Below are 17202 nucleotides of genomic sequence, written 5' to 3'. Positions count from 1 at the left end.
GATGGAATCCCACCCCATGGATCCTACCCCACGGATGGGATGGGATGAGATCCTACCCCACACATAGTAAGGGAAAAGATGGTGATTATGTTTTCAGCGCATCAAAACCATCCTCGCCAAAATTACGTATAAACCTGAACTCAATGTCGTCGACGAGCTCGATAAAGGGTTCACGTAACATCTGTGAAGATATGTATCCAAGCCTATGACCGGGGCCCCTACGTGAGAAAAGTGGCACACACACACAGATGCACACACACACAGACAGCCCGTCCCTACGGCGTAAAAGGAGCTTTGACATCATAAGGATCCCAGAGAAAGATACGCTATTTTTACTTACCAAATCGGCAAGATTCCATTTTTTTCCACGGCTGAGTCAGCGCCCACTGTGTGGGGGTGCTCGCGCTTGCTCGGAGAGACGGCCCTGGCTTTTGTGTCCTGTGGACAGACCTGCTCTTGGGCCTGAAACTTTTAGGCATGAACACGTTCACCTGCCCTTGTCCCAGAGAAGCCAGGGAACTCACGGTGTCTCCAATGCTGTGATTTCATCAGAGGTAGAAGGTTAGAGCCCCTCCAGTAAGACCCCCGGCCTTGCCCACCGGTCGGGGAAACGCTTCTGTTTGCTCGAGTCAGGTACTGAACCGCACGGCCCCCTCTCAGGCCTGACCTGAGATGGCTAACGCTAAGCGTCGCACATGCGGGGCTTGTGGCTCACAGAACATCTCTTTTCTCCGTTTGGAGACATTCACAGAGTTCTGTGTGAGAGCCACTCGGTGAAACCCAGGAGTGGGTGTGGCAGGATGCGGTCGAAGGGGCACGGGGCTTGGCCCCAGGTGGACTCGGGGACGAGCCGGCAGCCTCGTGCCTGCCTCCCCGGCCCCCCGCTTCTACTCTGGGGACCGATCCTCAGGATTTCAGTGTTTTATTTGCCGTTGGGGGACGCTCACTGTATGGCTCACCGGCCGTCACAGGGACCCACATTCCGGCGCCTCAAACCTCAGACGCGTATCCCGCGCGTCCTGGAGGCTGGAGTCCGAGATCCAGGCGCGGCAGGGCTGCTACCTCCCGAGGCGTCCCTCCTGGCGTGCAGACGGCCGTCTTCTCCTGTGTCCTCACACGGTCGCCCCTCCGTGTGTGTGTGTCCCGATCCCCTGTCTCAAAAGGTCGGGGCCCACCTCGTGACTTCACCGTAACTTCATCACCTCTGTGAAGACCTCGTCTCCAGGTAGTCATGTGCTGGGGTGCTGGGGTCAGGGCCTCCACGTGCGAACTGGGGGACACAATTCAGGCCGGACGCTATCTAACCCTCTTTGTTGTCCCATAAAGAAAAGCTTCGGGCCCTCCAGCCCTCGCAGGGACTCTCTAAGCCCTCCCTGCCCTAAACATACAGTGGTCTCTTCCACGATGGCATGCAGCCGCCCACGTCCCCCTCCAGAGCCGCCCACGTCCCCCTCCTCGCTTTTAGCACCCCTGGCTACTGAGGCACATGCGTATTCTGTGAGCTGATGAACGTCTCCTCTGTATTTTAACCCTTTGCCCTTTTGGGTGTGTATGTCTTTTTCTGGGCTATAATCTTTCTCCATTTAAAAAATCATTTTGGGGCGCCTGGGTGGCTCAGTTGGCTAAGCACCTGACTCTTGATTCGCTTCAGGTCATGAACTTGCACTCTGTCAGTTTGAGCCCCACATCAGGCTCTGTGCTGACACTGAGGACCCTGCTTGGGATTCTGTCTCTCCTTCGCTCTCTGCCCCTCCCCTGACTTGTCTCTCTCTCTCTCTCTCTCTCTCTCTCTCAAAATGAATACACTTAAAAAAATAAATCATTGTACGCCTCAGAAATGACGTCCCGGCTCTCTACAGTACATGGGTCCCAATGTCACTGTGAGTAGACATTAAATAATCATTTTTTAATGATTGGGACTGGACAGTTCCAAACGGCAAGGAGAAACATTTCCCTTGGGTGGTGTGCACGTGCCAGCCCCGGAAGCCAGGAAAGCGTCAGGACGCCCGTGACCCCGGGAACCTGCCGCTGGGCATTTGCAGGAGCCGGCGGGTCAGAAGTACCGGCGGGAGAGCCGCGTGGCCTTGACCGACCAGACCTGCGCGGGGGGCCGGAGCGCCGCGTTCCAGCTGTATTCGGGAGACAGCAGCTTGGTGGGCTTGTGCGTGAAAAAATACTTGTTCAGGTGCCTTTCGTAGGTGCTGTTCAGCCCATTCTTGTGGTCGTGAGTGACCCCTTGCAGGTAACCTTCGATGACGGTTAAAACCTCCAGGGGCCGGCCACCGATGACGGAGCCGTCATAGTAGAAGTCCCCCTGCCCAAACGGGATGCACGCTGCCGATTTGGGCCTCCTCTCGTAAGGGATGTCCTTGTTTTTAAAGTACCACCAGGCATGGAGCTGAGCCACGGACGTGCCCAGGGTCTCCACCCCAAAGTCGTTCTGGAAGACCCTGTTGACGGTCATGCTGAACAGAAAGTCGACTTCGTCCTCAATGTGCCCTAGTATGTGTTCAGCCAGGGAACTCATGCGTGTGAGGTGAAAGTCACCCCACCGGTCTCCTTTGATGGGGAGGACCTTGAAAGTTCGGAGAGGATCTGGCTCCAGGTCCGGCAGCCTGGACAAGGCGTCCACCATGATGTAAAAGACGACTCTGTAGCCGGTCATGAAGTGCTTATTCGCTGATCGCATGAACACCTCCAGGTACTGGTCCGCAGTCCTGCAAAACACACACACGCACGGAGGAAGCCGCTCCCCGAACGCTCGCGAGAGAGGAACGCACGTCCCCAAACGTCTGACTTATGAGTCACCGACGCTCCAGGACCCCCGACAGGAAAGGGGAGACAGGCCCGGTCTATAGTTTCGACTGCACTGGTCAGTGAGAAAGGACATATTGACCTGGAGGGTCTGGGAAAAAAGCCTTTAAAGTTTTGGAACGACTGTTCCAAAGAACAGAAAGAAGAAAGAAACTGTGAACTCCATGGTATCTGTAAAAAGGCAGCCAAGTGGCTTTAACGACCCAGCTAAGGAAGGAGTCTTTGTTTTTGTTCAGGACAGCCACATACGGTGGTTGTGGGCAGCTACGGGCAGCCTTTTGGAGGTAGAAGGTCCCCGGGCACTCATTCGTACTTTTTTTTTTTTTTTTTTTTTCAGAATAAAACGGGGCAAACCGATGGCCCCTACCTGCCAGTAGCAAGGACAGCCAAGCCTATGGTGAGGTTCTGTCTCCTGTAGTATCTCCCCAGGACCTGTCTATTGAAGGTGCCTTCCCATATGACTGGGGCCAGCCAGTCTGTGATTGTTACAACATCAGGGCGTTTCCTGTTAACAGACGAGAAGCCAGTGAAGCCGGTGCCCCAGCGGAGGCCGTCCAAGCGACACCAGCTGACGCCTACGGAGCCCTTACCACGTGCCGGGCACTGTGTTGGTGTTCATTCGGTCCTTGCAGCGGTCTGTGCGGGAAGCACAATTACGGTCCTTGCTCTTGGTGTGCAGAAACAGAGGCGCAGATCGGTTGAGCGAGCTGCCTAATACCGCAGGGCTGACACATGTGGGTCAGCACGCGAGACCCAGCACCTGCTGCTTTTGTCACCACGCCACCTGCCTCTGGGCCCAGGGACGACCTCCTCTGAGCTCCGGCTCAGCTGAACTGAGGCAGCTCAGAGTCAGAACGCCCTCTGGTATTGCCTGAAGCCAGGGCTGCACGCACACTACCTCTGCGTCCCTATGCTTTATTTTCCCTTCCTCCTCTTTTTCTCTCCCTCCCCTTTCCCTAGAAGATCCAGAAGGTGCTTTCTCTAAGCTTCCCCCTCTTGCATTAGGTCCATTAGTGCAATCTGGCAGAAATAAAAAGTCTAAAAAGGAGAGAGACGTTAGATGTGCTTTCAATAACAGCACTTAAAGCACGCAAAGCTGGTTCAACATGTGAAAATCGTTTGATGCACCTGCCATAGCAGGAAATTAAAGAACAGTCGGATGCCCATAGCAGTTGACACAGAAAAAAACATTATACAAAGTCCAACACCCATTCATGATGAAAAAAAAAAGAAAGAAAAGAAAGAAATGAAAAACTCCCAGAAAAAATAGAAATAGAGGGGAATTAACTTGATCAAGAGCATCTACAAAAATCCTGTGGCTAACATCATACTCGACGGTGCAAGACTGAATGCTTTCTCACTAAACCTGGGAATGAGGCAGGGATGTTCACTCTCACCAGCTCATAGTCAGCAAAGTTATGTGAATTCTAGCCATTGCAATAAGGTAGGAAAAGGAAATAAAAGCACCAGACTAGAAAGGAGAAGATAATAACATCCCTATATGCAGATGATTTGTTTACATATAAAATCCTACAAAATCTACCCAAATCTCCTAGAACTAACAAGTGAAGTCAGCAAGGTTACAGGACACAAGATCAGCACACACACACAATGAATCCATTTCCATATACTAACAAGGAACACGCAGGAACTAAAATTAAAAACACAATGCTATTTGCAGTTGCCTCCAAAAAAAAAATGAAGTATTTCGATACACCACTGTACCCACCAGAAGTCCCTGCCCATTCCCCCCCTTCCTGTAACCCACGGCAACAACTAATCCACCGTCGGTCTGTGTAGATTTGCTTATACTGGGAATTTCATACAAATAGAATCACGCCGCACGTGGTCTTTGGTGCCTGGCTTCTTTCGCTCAGCCTGCTCGTGGGGAGGTTCTGAATCGTAGCATGGATCAGTAGTTCCTTTCTGTTGTGGCTAAATAATATTCCGTGGCATGGATTTTGTTTATTCACTTGTCAGTCGATGGACGTTTTAGTGGTTTGCGTTTTTCGGCGACTATCAATGGTACCGCTATGAACGTTTCTATGCAAGACTTTCTGTAAACATACATCTTTTTTTAATTCTCTTGGGTGTGTACCTAGAGGGGAAATTTCTGGGTCATATTGTAATTTCACGGCTAACTTTTTAAAGAACTGCCAAACGTTTCCAAGCAGCTGCATCGTTTTACGTTCCCACAAGTAGTTCGCAAGAGTTCCAAACTCGCTGCTTTCTCACCAACATCTCCTGTGGTCTAACTTTCGGAATCTAGTCATCGTGCAGTCTTTACACATCGTAGAGTGTGAAGCGGTATGTCACCGTGATCTGGATCTGCATTTCCCAGATAACTAATGATGTCGAGGATCTTTTTGTGGGCTTGTTAGCCACATAGTCGAAACAGCTGAATTAAGTCTTGGGGCAACAAAAGCAAAAGCAAACAGCTGGGACGACATCAAACTAAAAAGCTTTGGCACAAAAAAGGAAACCATCCACAGAATGAAAATGCGACCTACTGAATGGGAGAAGATATTTGCAAATGACATGCCCGATAAAGGATTAATATCCAAAATAGTTTTAAAAACCCATACAACTCAACACCAAAAAACAATCCAGCAAGAAAACTAGAGGGGTGCCTGGGTGGTTCAGTTCATTAAGCGTCCAACTCGATTTTGGTTCAGATCATGATCCCAGGGTCGTGGGATCAGGTTCTGTGCTGGGCACGGCGCCTGCTTACGATTCCCTCTGACTCTCCCTCTGCCCCTCTGCCTCACTTGCGCACACACTCTATCTGCCAAAAAAAAAAAAAAAAAAAAAAAAAATGGACAGATGGGGGCACCTGGCTGGTTTCATCAGTACAGCATGTGACTCTCGATCCCGGGGTTGTGAGCTGGATTTGGGCGTGGAGGCTACTTAACAATAAAATCGTTAAAAATAATAATAATAACATAATTTTAAAAAATTAAAAATGGACAGATGACCTGAACAGACATTTCTCCAAAGAAGACATCCAGACGGCCAACGGACACGTGAAAAGATGCTCGACATCACTCATCACCAGCGAAATGCAAATCAAAACCAAAACGGGGCATCACCTCACGCCTGTCAAGTGGCCAGTAGCGAAAAGACAAGAAACGACACGTGTTGGCGAGGATGTGGACCCAAGGGACCCTCGGGCCCTGTTGGTGGGGACGTGAGTTGGTGCAGCCGCTGTGGAAAACAGTACAGAGGTTCCTCAAAAAAGTCTAAGACAGAAATTTCAAAACAGAAGTAATTCCCCTTCTGGGTATTTACCCGAAGGCAATGAAAACACTAATTCCAAAAGCTACATGGTCCGTCATATTTATAGCAGCATTGTTTACGACAGCCAGGGTATGGAAGCAGCCCGGGCGTCCGTCAGTAGATGAACAGATAAGACGTGGTGTGTTCACACAACGGGGTACTGATCAGCCACAGAAAAGAATGAGATCTCGCCATTCGTGACGGCACGGAAGGAGCTAGAAGGTATTGTGCTAAGCGGAACAAGTCAGTCAGAGACAGACAAGCACCATGTGATTTCTCTTATACGTGGAATCTGACAAAACAAATGAACAAAGAAACAAAAAAACAGACTCCTTAAATGCAGAGAACAAACCCGTGGTTGCCCGTGGGGGGGGGGGGGGCGTTGACAAAACAGGGGACGGGGAGTGAGGTACGGACCTCCGGTAATAGGAAAAGCAAGTCACGGGACGAGAAGTACGGCACAGGGAACACGGCCCACGACACTGCACTGAGTCTGCAAGGTGATGGATGGGGCCACACGGAGGGTGGGGGGGTGGGCACTTTTATTGTCTTCTCCGGGGGCAATGTCCCCCGTGTACAGGCCATACCGTCTTCTTTCTCTGCCGGTCTGGTAATTTCGGGTTGAGAAACGGATCATTTCAAGAATGTGGCAGTCTAGAAACCTGACTCTTTCTAACTGACCAGGGATTTCAGCGAGACCATAAATAACAAAGAAAACAGACTTTAGGGGGCTCCCGGGTGGCTCAGCGCGTTAAGCGTCCGACTCTTGATTTCGGCTCAGGTCATGATCCTGGGGTCGTGAGACTGAGCCCCGAGTCGGGTTCCACGCTGAGCACGGAGACTGCTTAAGATTCTCTCTTTCTGTCTCCCTCTGCCCCTCTCCCCCACTTGTGCTCTCTCTCTCCCTAAAATAAAAATAAAAAAATACAGACTTTATAAAAGTCATTAAACAAAGGACCGTAACGACATAACGAGAAACAGGAAACATACCCAGGGTGGGGGGAGGGAGGTCTGGCTCAAGACTGTTGCAGAGCCAGAGAGAGCACCCAGTCCAGGGCGAGTTATAATGCCGGAACGCTTACTTTTCTTACTGAGTGTCACCTCTTTTTTTTTTTTTTTTTTAATTTGAGTTGGACACTTAGCCAATTGAGCCCCCCAGATGCCCCTACGCCTGTCTTCTTTTTTTTTTTTTTCCAACGTTTTTTATTTATTTTTGGGACAGAGAGAGACAGAGCATGAACGGGGGAGGGGCAGAGAGAGAGGGAGACACAGAATCGGAAATAGGCTCCAGGCTCCGAGCCATCAGCCCAGAGCCTGACGCGGGGCTCGAACTCACGGACCGCGAGATCGTGACCTGGCCGAAGTCGGACGCTTAACCGACTGCGCCACCCAGACGCCCCTACGCCTGTCTTCTTTGACCTAATGGCTCTGTCTTGGGGATCTGTCCCACAGATCAACTCGCGCGACAGTTGAAAAGATCGACGTCCAACGTGTGTCGCTGAAACATCATTGCAAAAGCCCCAAACCGTAGACAATCTAAAACCAATAGGGAGTAGGGTGAGTGCCTGACGGTGCATGGCCCTGAAGTCCAGTACTCCTTGGCCGTTACAGACGGGGACGGGGCTCCCCAGCGCGGGTGCCAAAATATAGAGGGGCCATCACGGCATCTTCAAGCCACCCCCAAAGACAGTCTGTCACTCACTACGCCAAGATGGTTAAACCAAGTACCGCGTGCCCACATCGACGGCCTTAAAAATTGCAACTCGGGCCGCAGGAAGCCTCCCGGGGCAGCTATGATTGGGTGACCGGGAGAGGCCCATGGCTCCAAACTGGGCACTATTATCCTCGCGCGGGGGCGGGCGTGTTCATTCTTACCCAGGATGAAACCAGTCTGAGAGCCTGAGTTCTTCTGCGGGAGGCCTGCGAGCGAAGGGAAAACCGAGTTATTATAAGTCACCCATGTGTTCAGCAAATACTTACGGAGCTCCCGCGGCGTGGCGGGTGCCGTCAGGCACTGGTTCCACGGCTGTGGCCCTACAGCCTTCACACTGCCCTGGGGGAGCTGAGGAGGCGACCAGTGGCCCCCAGGCTTAGGGGCTGCCGGTGGGGACAGGCTCTGGGTATGTAAGTGGTCCATCCGACCCGATTTGGGGGTCAGCCGTGCCACGTGGAGAGGAGTTATCTCCGCGCGTCTGGGAGGGGACACGTGGTCAGGAAGAGGGGCAGGGCGAGGAGGCGATGGCCACAGTGGGAAGGCAAGAAAGGGCTTGTCCGCGTGTTCCTGACTTGTGCGGATTCAGCGCCCTCGTCCCCCGCCGAGTGGCTGTGCCGTGTTAGTGTGAACGGGCTGGAGAAGGAGTCAGTCGTCGTCTTTGGTTTTCATCTAAGTACGTGATGCACCTCGAGTTCTGTGGTGCTTTAACGAGCGCATTAGGTGGCTTGCTCCCGTAGTGCTGGGACGTGCTGTCCGTAAGGGAAGAAGCTCGAGAGGGCACCCCAATTTCATCATCGGACTCTCCAGGATCAGACTGTCAAAATCCAGCCAGCGCCGAGCTGCACTAAAACCACGAAGTGACAAACGGCCAACTCACCACAAAGTGGCCTTTCTTTTAGAATGTCGGTGTCACAGGCTCCTGGGGTTGTACCGAGCGTTGGAGGAGTGGAAGACGCGGTTGGTTGAGGAGGGGGTCCTGACCTAAAGACACCACCACCCCGGAGAGAGGGGCCCAACGCACGGCGGAGCCGGCCTCGTCCCGGGTGGGCGGGGGAGGGGCTGAGCCCACGGGACGCAGGGAAGGGCGCCTGGCTCCCTGCCGCCCCCCGTCCCCGCCCGGTCCGGCCCGACCACCCACGCTGTGTGCCCACACACCCAGCTGCTTGCAATGCGGCCGACTTCACGGAGCCCACAAACCTGCACTGGTTTGTGGTCTTCTAATCACCGAGCAGCAAACCGTCACACGGACGTGTGGTCCTCCTGGCTTCCCCGCGGGCTCCAGGGACAACAAAGCTTGCGATGCGGGACTGTCATCTCTGTCCTGCTCCCTGAACACCCCTCTCCTTGGACCTGCCCCCGCCACACGCGCACACACACGCACACACACACACTTGCCTAACGGAGACGCACCGTGTGCAGAATGTTCCCGAGCTGGTAGGCAAGAAAGCTGACTTTCTGGATGCCTCTGGGACCTTCTGTCTCTGGTTTTCCATCCCTTCTGGCTTGATCACCACTGGAACCGCCTGGCTCCTGCTGGCTTTGCTATCAATCTGCAGGGTCTTTTTTTTTTTTTTTTTTTTTTGGTGAGAAAGAGTGAGTGTGCGCGGGGGAGGGGCAGAGAGCGAGCGAGCGAGCGAGACAGAATCCCAAGCAGGATCCACACGGTCAGCGCAGAGCCCAACGTAGGGTTCGAACCCACGAACCATGAGATCATGACCTGAGCCTAAATCAAGAGCCAGACGCTTCATCGACTGAGCCCCCAGGCGCCTGTGGGTCTTTATACAACAAAGCTTCTGGCCACGAGATGCCCCTTCTGGAGGGAGGTTTTCCAGACAAGATACAGGACCCCCCTGTCCCCGCCATGTGAGTTTAACATACACTGCGTGGCCTTTTCAGATGGGCTTCCTGTTCTTTGTGACCCGCATTTAAGGCTCACCCGTGTGTTTGTGGCTCCGTGGCTCATCTCTTTTTAGTGCCGCATAACATCGCCTGGTCTGGACGCACCGCACTTTATCCGCTCACCCCTGCAGGGCATCTCGGTCGCTTTAATTCTCAGTAACTGCGAATAAAGCTGTCAGTTGTTTGTGGACACAGTTTTGAGACCACTTGGATAAATTCTCAGGAGCATGATTGCTAGGTAATTGGAGAGACTGTGTTTAGGTCTGGAAGAAGCCGCCAGACGGTCCTCAGCGTGGCTGCCCCGTGTTGCGTGGCCCCTGCCGCGAACGAGAATCCCGCTGCCCCGCGTCCTCCCCGGTGCGTGTGCTGTCGGGTTCGGGATTCGGGTCGTTCTCACGGGCGTGTGGCGGGGGCTCCTTGTTCGATCTGCAATTGTGTCGTGACACACGATGTGCCCGTCTGCTCCCTGCGTAGCTTCTTGGGTGAGCTGTCCTTTCGGATTTGCCGTTTTAATTAGTTGTTTCCTTGTTGTTGAGCTGTAAGAGTTCTTTGCATATTTTGGACACAAGCCTTTTACAGATGTGCGTTTTGTGAGGGCTTCATGTTTAAACGTGTTCTTTCTCACAATATGATGCCTTTCCAATAGCTCGTGGGGAGAGAGCCCTGCTCCTGAGGCCGTTGTGAGGAGTGGGGAGGAGTCGAGGATCGGGAGAGAGGCGCCCCCTGGGCCACGCCTGCCGCTGTGGCCCGGACGCCGGTCATCGTGGACACAGGCTGGGGCTGTTTGTCTGGAAGAGCAGCCCCGTGCTATCGCCGGCCTTGCTTCCCTTTTCCGTCAAGACTCTTATTGTGCAAACTCCCGACGGGAGTCTCCCTCCAGCCTCTGGACCGTCTGCCTCCCCTCCGTCAAGAATGGAAAAGCTCCCGGGAGCAGGTGCTTGGGGTCAGCGCTGCTCCCTCAGAAACAACCCTTAGCCATCGCACGGTGCTTCGTCCCACGGAGGGAAGGGAACTTTCCAGAGTGTTGCCAACGTCTGGCCAAAACCCAGCACCCCACCCCATCTGTGCCAGTCACTACGGGTTGTGATTCCCTGGCATCTATTTACCTGAGACGATGCTCCAGCAGCAGGAAGGAAAACGCACATGAAACCAGCACCAGAATCTTTCTCTTCAAATTCATTGTCTCCTGGACGAAAAAGGAGAAGAGAAGATGTCAGATAGTCAACATTCACGTGCCTTTGCCACTTGCAACCATGGTTCACAACGTCTAATCTGCAGACATGGGGACACCAACCACAGCCCCTGCTTCCAGAGCGCTCGGCCAGCAGCACCAGGCCGGCCGGGGTGGGGGTGGGGGGCTCTGTCCTCCTGCAGCTCCTCAGGGCGCCGGGTGCCCCCCCGGGACCGAGTGCAGCGGCCGTGGTCCTCCTCGATTGCTCAGCGAATGCCACCCGCGTGGCAGAAAAGAGACGCACGAAATCTCCCCCACCGCACGGCTGGGAAAGTAAAGCGAGGTCACGAGAGGAAGTCTTCCTGAACTAGGAGGAGTGGTGTGTCCCCGGAGTAGATCTCTTGTTCTTTTCTCTCGCACAGATAGTAGGATGGCTCATTTGTCCCAAGACTAAATGGGGGTTTAAACAAAAACTACGAGCTCCCGCGAAGGTCGGTGCTTCTGGACAGGGATTAAAGCCCAAAGCGTAGGCCCTACATTGAAACGTGGAGCTCGGCTCCAGCCAGCCCCCCGAGCTCACACGGGAAGGTTTACGCGGGGTTTCTGTTCACACGTCTGGAGGGTTACGTGGCCGAAGCAGAGCGGAGGCCTCTGATGCCTCACTTCTGAGCACTCAGTTAACGGGCAAGAGGCTTTCGATCCGCGCTGAGCAGCTCAGTCGCCACCAGCCACGTGCGGCTGCTCTGACCTCAGCTGTCCCCCGAGTGCACAAGACACACTGAAGGCAGACGCAGGGGGAACGGAAAGAAGTAAGGGATCTCCTTAATAATGTCACATTGGTAAGATCTTGAGATTATAATAGGCCGGATCTACCGAACTAAGTGCCGATATGCTGTGAAAATTAATCCACGCTTTCCTTTTAGCTTTTACAACATGGCCACTAGAAAAGCGGACGCTGCAAATGCCGTTCTTCCGCCAGACGGTCCGCTTGGACAGCACCGCCCTGGACACGGCTTTCACGCCCGTGACGGGCAACGGGCCACCGCTCAAATTCAAGGGCGTCAGAGATGCCAGGTAGAGGGGGACGGAGGGGTCTCTCTAGCATGTGCCCCGGTGACACCGCTCCAAGCAGGTGCCACTATTACCACAACCCCTCGAATTTTTCCACACCCCCCCCCAAAAGGGTCCCTGTACCTCGGCCAGGAGGATGGAAGAGCCCAGGTGGGTGTTTCCCAAGCATTCTGTCTCCGGGTCTTTGTGAAATCACAGGCCGGACCCTGTGCCCTGCTCTTGGGGATGGTGAGCCTGCCGTGGATGGTGACGTCGGCAGACCCTTTGATGATGCGGACGTCAGGAAGTCACAGTCATAATGATGCACCTGCCAGCGGGGGCTTCTCACGGTTGCCAGACGACGGGACCTTGTCCCATCCGAAAGGCAGAGGGTATTTCTAAGCGCTCCTTTGCCTTTCGCTTCCTCCGTTTTCCCTCCTCATTCTGTAGGGACCGACTCTTACCCACCGCGGGGTGTCTTGAATGGTGCGTGTGCTCACCCACACGGCAGAAAGAGCGCGCCCGCTTCTCTTTTCTCGTCCTGCAGGTGCCGTCCACCCCAGCCCAGGAGCGCGTCCCTTGTGCTCCCCGGCAAGCCTATGCAGGACTCCCCTCTCCGACCACAGAGGTGACACGTTTCTGTGCCGTGCGGCCTGTCAGGTCCACTAGCGAACAACGAAATCACAGTCACGCGTGACCCCTGCGTCCTGATCCGTGGTCGTCACACGCGTCTTCCTTTACCCTCCCCTTTGGAAATAAAGGCGTTGTTATTACCGGGAAAGTAACACGTATGTGTGGCGTCTCCACCCCCCGGGGCTGCGTAACAACTTGTCACCGCAGAGTCGTGTGCCCGCACAGCAGAGGGGGCCCGAAGTGCGGGAAGCAGGTGTGGGCACGGCGTGCTCTACGGCCTCGGTGCAGGTGGGGGTCCCCGGCGCCCCCCCCCCCCCCCCGCCACTCACAGGCTCCTGACTCCGCCCTCCCGTGGAAGCTTCTCCCGTGTGCCCGAGCTTCCCCGTGGCGCCCCCGGCTGCTCACACCTGTCTCTGCGCGCTCTGCCTCTGGGCGGCCGGCCCGGCGTTCTCAGAAGACCCGGGGCAGGGGCCTGCCCATCCCCCAGGAGAGGCGCCGTCCGGCGCCCGGCCCCGGAGAGCCTGACCTGGGTGGGCCTGCGTCTCCCAGCAGCCACGGCGGGCCTGGAACACGGATCTCCCCTCTCCCTCCACTGGCCCCCGTGACACCGCCTTTACCTGAAAGTCAAGCCCAGCTTTGACTCACTTTACGTTTTCTCCCGATTTTTCCCTTCGAGCAGGTGTTGAGTCCTGTGCTAAGAGAAATTTGACTGTGAAGAAAAGCGGGAGACCGAGCTGCACCGGAGGGCGTGCGCTCGTGTGTGAGCGCCGCTATGTGGGTGTGCACGTGCGTGATGGTGTGTGCGTGCGTGCGTGTGTGAGCACGTCCGTGCCTGTGACCGTCCAGTGTCTACGGAGCGGAACGTCGATGGCCGTGTCCAGAGGCGGAGGCGGCCCGGGAGGACGAGGGCAGTGGGCAGAGGCTGAGGCCGCGGGGGGCCGGGTCTGAGTGAGGGGAGGCTTCTCTCATAGAGGGGAATCCAGCACATTCCACCAGCCAGCGCCCCCCCATCTTCAAGGCTACAGGTGCCTGTGCCAAGTGCCAGAGGGAGTCGCCGGCATGAACCGAACCCACCCGCCCCGCCCTCGCACTGCCTCGTGTCCCCGCCTGGCCTTTGCTCAGTGATGGAAAGACTCATACCTGAGACCACGCCGTGGGGGCAGCGCCTTCTCAGAGGCGTCCCTGAGACTGTGGCTGCGGGACTCACCCGGTTTAGGGAACCCCGACTAAGCCCCTCCTCCAAGGACAGCCGGACTTAACATCCTTTAGATCACTTTGTACCTGCCGAGGGACCGGGGGAGGCCGGGTTTGGTCGGAGGGAGAAGTCGTTGCCTCGGGGGTGAATCAGACAGGGAAGGGGACCCCTGGGAACCGGAGCCCGATAACGAACGACGAAGCGGAATGGGGGGCGGGGCAGGGACCCGTTACTTCGGGTGCCGTGTTCCAGAAGCCACACACCCGAACAGGACAGAGGCGTGGAGACAGAACCGGCCGTAACGGGGGACGGCCAGGGAGGGGGCCCTTCCCCACGAGGGCCGGCCAGCAGGCTGGAGGGCAGCGAGCGCGGCAGGCAGGCCCCGGTCACCACCACTACCACCTGCCTGGTCTGCCTCCCCCTCTGCCAGGAGAAGCCCTGGGACCCGGCAGGTGCTCAGTGAAACAGAAAGCACTCCATCGGTGCATGCGCTGAGACCTGGTGTCTTACACAGGATTGGGGGTCCCACGTCCTGCTCAGTCCTGGCCCCCGGCCACCAGCCAGCCTTGTGCCCGCACGCAGCACAGGGAGACGGGGGTCCTTCCGCCACTGCTCTGGACCCTGGCCAGGAGGGGGCAGGGTAGGGGTCAGGCCCACATCTGTCCGAACCCCCCTCTCTGTTCTCCAGACCCCAAACCTCAAAACCTCTGTCTCGTTCCGGCCCCTCTCCTGGGATTCGGCACTTCCTGGGCTCCGTGGACCTTCACTCCGAGTCCACGGTCGCATCGTCACGGCCAGGACGGCCGCACAGTGTCCTGCGTGCTTAGCTGCGTGGGCACGACGGTGCTCTCAGGCCCAGACACGTAGGCCAGGCGGGGATGGGAACTGCAGGGCCGTCTGCTGCCCAGCCCCCCGGGGCGCAGAGAGGCCAGCGAGGCCCCAGCATCATCGGGGCCTCTGCAGCCCGCGGGGGCTCCGGCCCAGGGTGCCTATCGCCCAGCCTGCCCGACCCGACCTCCCTTTGCGGCCTCTGACCTGGCTGGACACTCCGTCCAGGTGGACTCCAGGGCGCTCCCGTCATAGGCTCAAGGACATCCATGAGGGGCGGGGGTGGGTGGCAGCGGTGGCGGCCTTTGGCTGTGTTCCCGGCCCTCGGAGGAAGGGTGGGGAGGACAGGCTGTGCTGGGCACAGAGGGGTGGCAACCGTGGAGCAGAAAGGGGTATAAAGGCAGTGGGCCGCAGGTGAGGCCCCCACCAGAGGCCATGGCTCTCTTCCTGCTGACCCTGGGGCTGAGCCTGGTCTCTGCCCAGGAGCTCAACCCCCAGGCCATTGTGCAGAAGAACTATAACATGGCCAAGGTGGGTCTGCGGTCTGAGTCTGGGCCTCCCCCGAGGGCTGGGCTATGGGGCATCTGTCCTCCCTCCATCCAGGGTCTTTGACCTGTGACCAGGCCGCTGCTCCTGGGGGCCTGCTTCTCCTCCCCTAGCTGAGACGGCAGGGGTGGGTCTCTGGGAGGACGGGGAGGTCTCTGGGAGGAGAGGGGCGGGTCTCTGGGAGGACGGACGTGTCCCTGGATAGGCAGAGGGGGACCTCGGAGGACAGGGGCTGTCCCCAGGAGGGAAGAGTGATCTTTGGGAGGATGGGGGTATCCCTGGGAGGGCAGGGGGTGCCCAGGAGGGCAGAGGGGTCCTTGGGAGGATGGGGGCATTCCTGGGAGGACAAGGGCGTCCCTGAGAGGGCAGAGGGAGTCCCTGAGAGGATGGGGGGGGGGTCTCTGGGAGGGCAGAGGGGGACCCTGGTAGGGGGCCACACACCCAGGGCCTGCAGGAAGGAGTTACCAAGAAGCCCCGGGGCCATACCGCACGGGCTCCTCGTGCGTCTGCGGGGCCTCGCCTGCAGGTTTCAGGGATCTGGTATCCGGTGTCCATGGCCTCCGACGACATAAAGCGGATCGAGGAAAACGGGGACCTGAGGGTCTTCATCCGGAACATCGAGAGCTTGGAGGACGGGCGTCTGAGATTCCATTTCCGCACCATGTGCGTGCTGACCGAACCGGCTGCACCCATATCGCGGGAGGGAAGGCCGCTCCCGGGGCCGGGTGGGGGCTGAGGGAGGCCGCCCAGCTCACGCCCCGCTGGTTCGCAGGGTGCACGGGGAGTGCGAGCACGTGGCCATGGTCTGCGAGAAGGCGGAGAGGGACGGGGAGTACAGCGTCAGCCGTAAGCGGAGGCGGGCGCTGCCCCGTCTGTCTGGTGGCAAAGCGCCGCGTCTCCTCGGGCCCTCGGCCCCTGCCCGGGGCCCTAGGGGGGCAGGTGCGCCAGCCCGGGGCTGGGGGAGGGGGCGCACGCCGCTGCCACCCACACTGCCCAGGGACCCCCGCCCGGAGTGACACCGCTCCCCCCGCCGAAGCCCACCGGCCCACCGTCCGCACCCACGGCCTCTCAGCACGCCCGGCCCACGAGCCGTGGGTGCCGGGTGCCGGCGGCGGGCAGGGGCCGCTCTGAGCCGAGTGTCCACACAGATGAGGGGGACAATACGGTGCTGCTCTTGGAGACCGACTACAGACAGTACATCACCTTCCACCTCCGGAACGTCAGGAACGGGACACAGACCACCGTGCTGGCGCTCTATGGTACCGCCTCCTGACCCCTCCCGTCGGGCCTCAGGGTCCCCCTCCTCTGAAGACAGGCCCTAGGCCGGTGGCGGTCTGGCCACGTCCCGAGGTCCCCACCTGCCAGAGCACCCACAGTCAATCACATCATAGGGTGGGGTTGGGGCTCCCAGGTCCAGGCTTCCGAGCCGCGTCTGGGCCCCCACCTTGCACCGCCCGTCTGCTCAGGGCACCCCCCCTTCGGCCTCAGCACTGCCCGAGTCCCCCTCCCCCCCTCCCGAGACCTTCTCCACACAACGTCCCAGGGGAGCAGTGAGGGACCCCGGCCCCTGCTGCTGCGTCCTCAGGACGGGTGCCGGACCTGGGTCCCAGCTTCCTGGACAGATTTGAAAAAGTCTGCAGAAAGTACGGGCTGGGTCCGCAGAACATCATCAGCCTCGGCAACCAAGGCGAGCCTCCCGCCTCCTGCGCCAGCAGCCCTGGGCCAGGAGTGTTCTGGAGAGTCCCGGGGCCTCAGGGCTGGGGGTGGAGGCCCCAGAGAGGCTCCGTCTGAGACCCCCCCACCCCCGGCTCTGTCTCCCCAGATGCCTGTTTCAAATACAGGAGGTAGAGATGCCCACCCAGGCCTGACGGTGCGTGAGCTTGGCCTCAGGGCGGGCATGGGGTCTGAGGCAGCACTGGGCGCCGTGGAGGAGGCCGGGGGCAGGAGGGGGCCCGCTTTCCCAAACCCACCCCTCACCCTGTCTGCGGGGTTTCCCCGCCAAGTGGCAGGGAGCCTTCTGGGGAGGAGCCCACCCTGTGTCAGTGTCCCGAGGCCACTCTAGCCGGTGACCACGGA

General features: G+C 57.4%; 2 protein-coding genes across 5 annotated transcripts; one reads left to right on the top strand and one right to left on the bottom strand.

The window, feature by feature from the left end:
- Positions 1-1838: 1838 nt before the first annotated feature.
- Positions 1839-12478, bottom strand: GLT6D1 (glycosyltransferase 6 domain containing 1). 4 transcript variants are annotated; one of them, XM_081791000.1, is made up of 6 exons: positions 12069-12478; positions 10810-10889; positions 7966-8010; positions 3405-3481; positions 3182-3319; positions 1839-2717 (listed from the first exon to the last, which is right to left on the bottom strand). In XM_081791000.1, exons 1-6 carry the CDS (start codon positions 12112-12114, stop codon positions 2054-2056), a joined length of 1050 nt encoding a protein of 349 aa, XP_081647126.1. In that variant the 5' UTR covers positions 12115-12478; the 3' UTR covers positions 1839-2053. The 4 variants fall into 4 exon arrangements, with proteins under 4 accessions (XP_081647126.1, XP_081647127.1, XP_081647128.1 ...); XM_081791001.1 differs by lacking the exon at positions 12069-12478 and adding an exon at positions 10998-12048; XM_081791002.1 differs by lacking the exon at positions 3405-3481 and having other exon boundaries at positions 12069-12178.
- A 2450-nt stretch (positions 12479-14928) lies between these two features.
- Positions 14929-16940, top strand: LCN9 (lipocalin 9). Its single transcript, XM_081790999.1, has 5 exons — positions 14929-15111; positions 15653-15789; positions 15899-15972; positions 16275-16385; positions 16712-16940. Exons 1-5 carry the CDS (start codon positions 15016-15018, stop codon positions 16915-16917), a joined length of 624 nt encoding a protein of 207 aa, XP_081647125.1. The 5' UTR covers positions 14929-15015; the 3' UTR covers positions 16918-16940.
- The last annotated feature ends 262 nt before the right edge of the window (positions 16941-17202 follow it).

The sequence above is a fragment of the Panthera onca genome, chromosome D4 (assembly GCF_046562875.1).
Source record: "Panthera onca isolate mPanOnc1 chromosome D4, mPanOnc1 haplotype 2, whole genome shotgun sequence".
Lineage (NCBI taxonomy): Eukaryota > Metazoa > Chordata > Mammalia > Carnivora > Felidae > Panthera > Panthera onca.
The sequence above is the reverse complement of the archived record's forward strand: the minus strand, read 5'-3'. Positions and strand labels throughout refer to the sequence as shown.

What these genes read in the sequence shown, in the direction of transcription:
- GLT6D1 (XM_081791000.1), bottom strand. Translation starts at nt 12,114, where the DNA reads ATGCTTGGGAAACACCCACCTGGGCTCTTCCATCCTCCTGGCCGAG. An exon ending in TCAGACTGGTTTCATCCTGG is followed by an intron (nt 3,482 to 7,965) that starts GTAAGAATGAAC and finishes CTGCACACCAAG; the next exon opens with AGCAAGGACCGTAATTGTGC. An exon ending in GCTGTCCTTGCTACTGGCAG is followed by an intron (nt 2,718 to 3,181) that starts GTAGGGGCCATC and finishes TGTGTTTTGCAG; the next exon opens with GACTGCGGACCAGTACCTGG.
- LCN9 (XM_081790999.1), top strand. Translation starts at nt 15,016, where the DNA reads ATGGCTCTCTTCCTGCTGACCCTGGGGCTGAGCCTGGTCTCTGCCCAG. An exon ending in AGAACTATAACATGGCCAAG is followed by an intron (nt 15,112 to 15,652) that starts GTGGGTCTGCGG and finishes CCTCGCCTGCAG; the next exon opens with GTTTCAGGGATCTGGTATCC. An exon ending in CACCGTGCTGGCGCTCTATG is followed by an intron (nt 16,386 to 16,711) that starts GTACCGCCTCCT and finishes CTGCGTCCTCAG; the next exon opens with GACGGGTGCCGGACCTGGGT.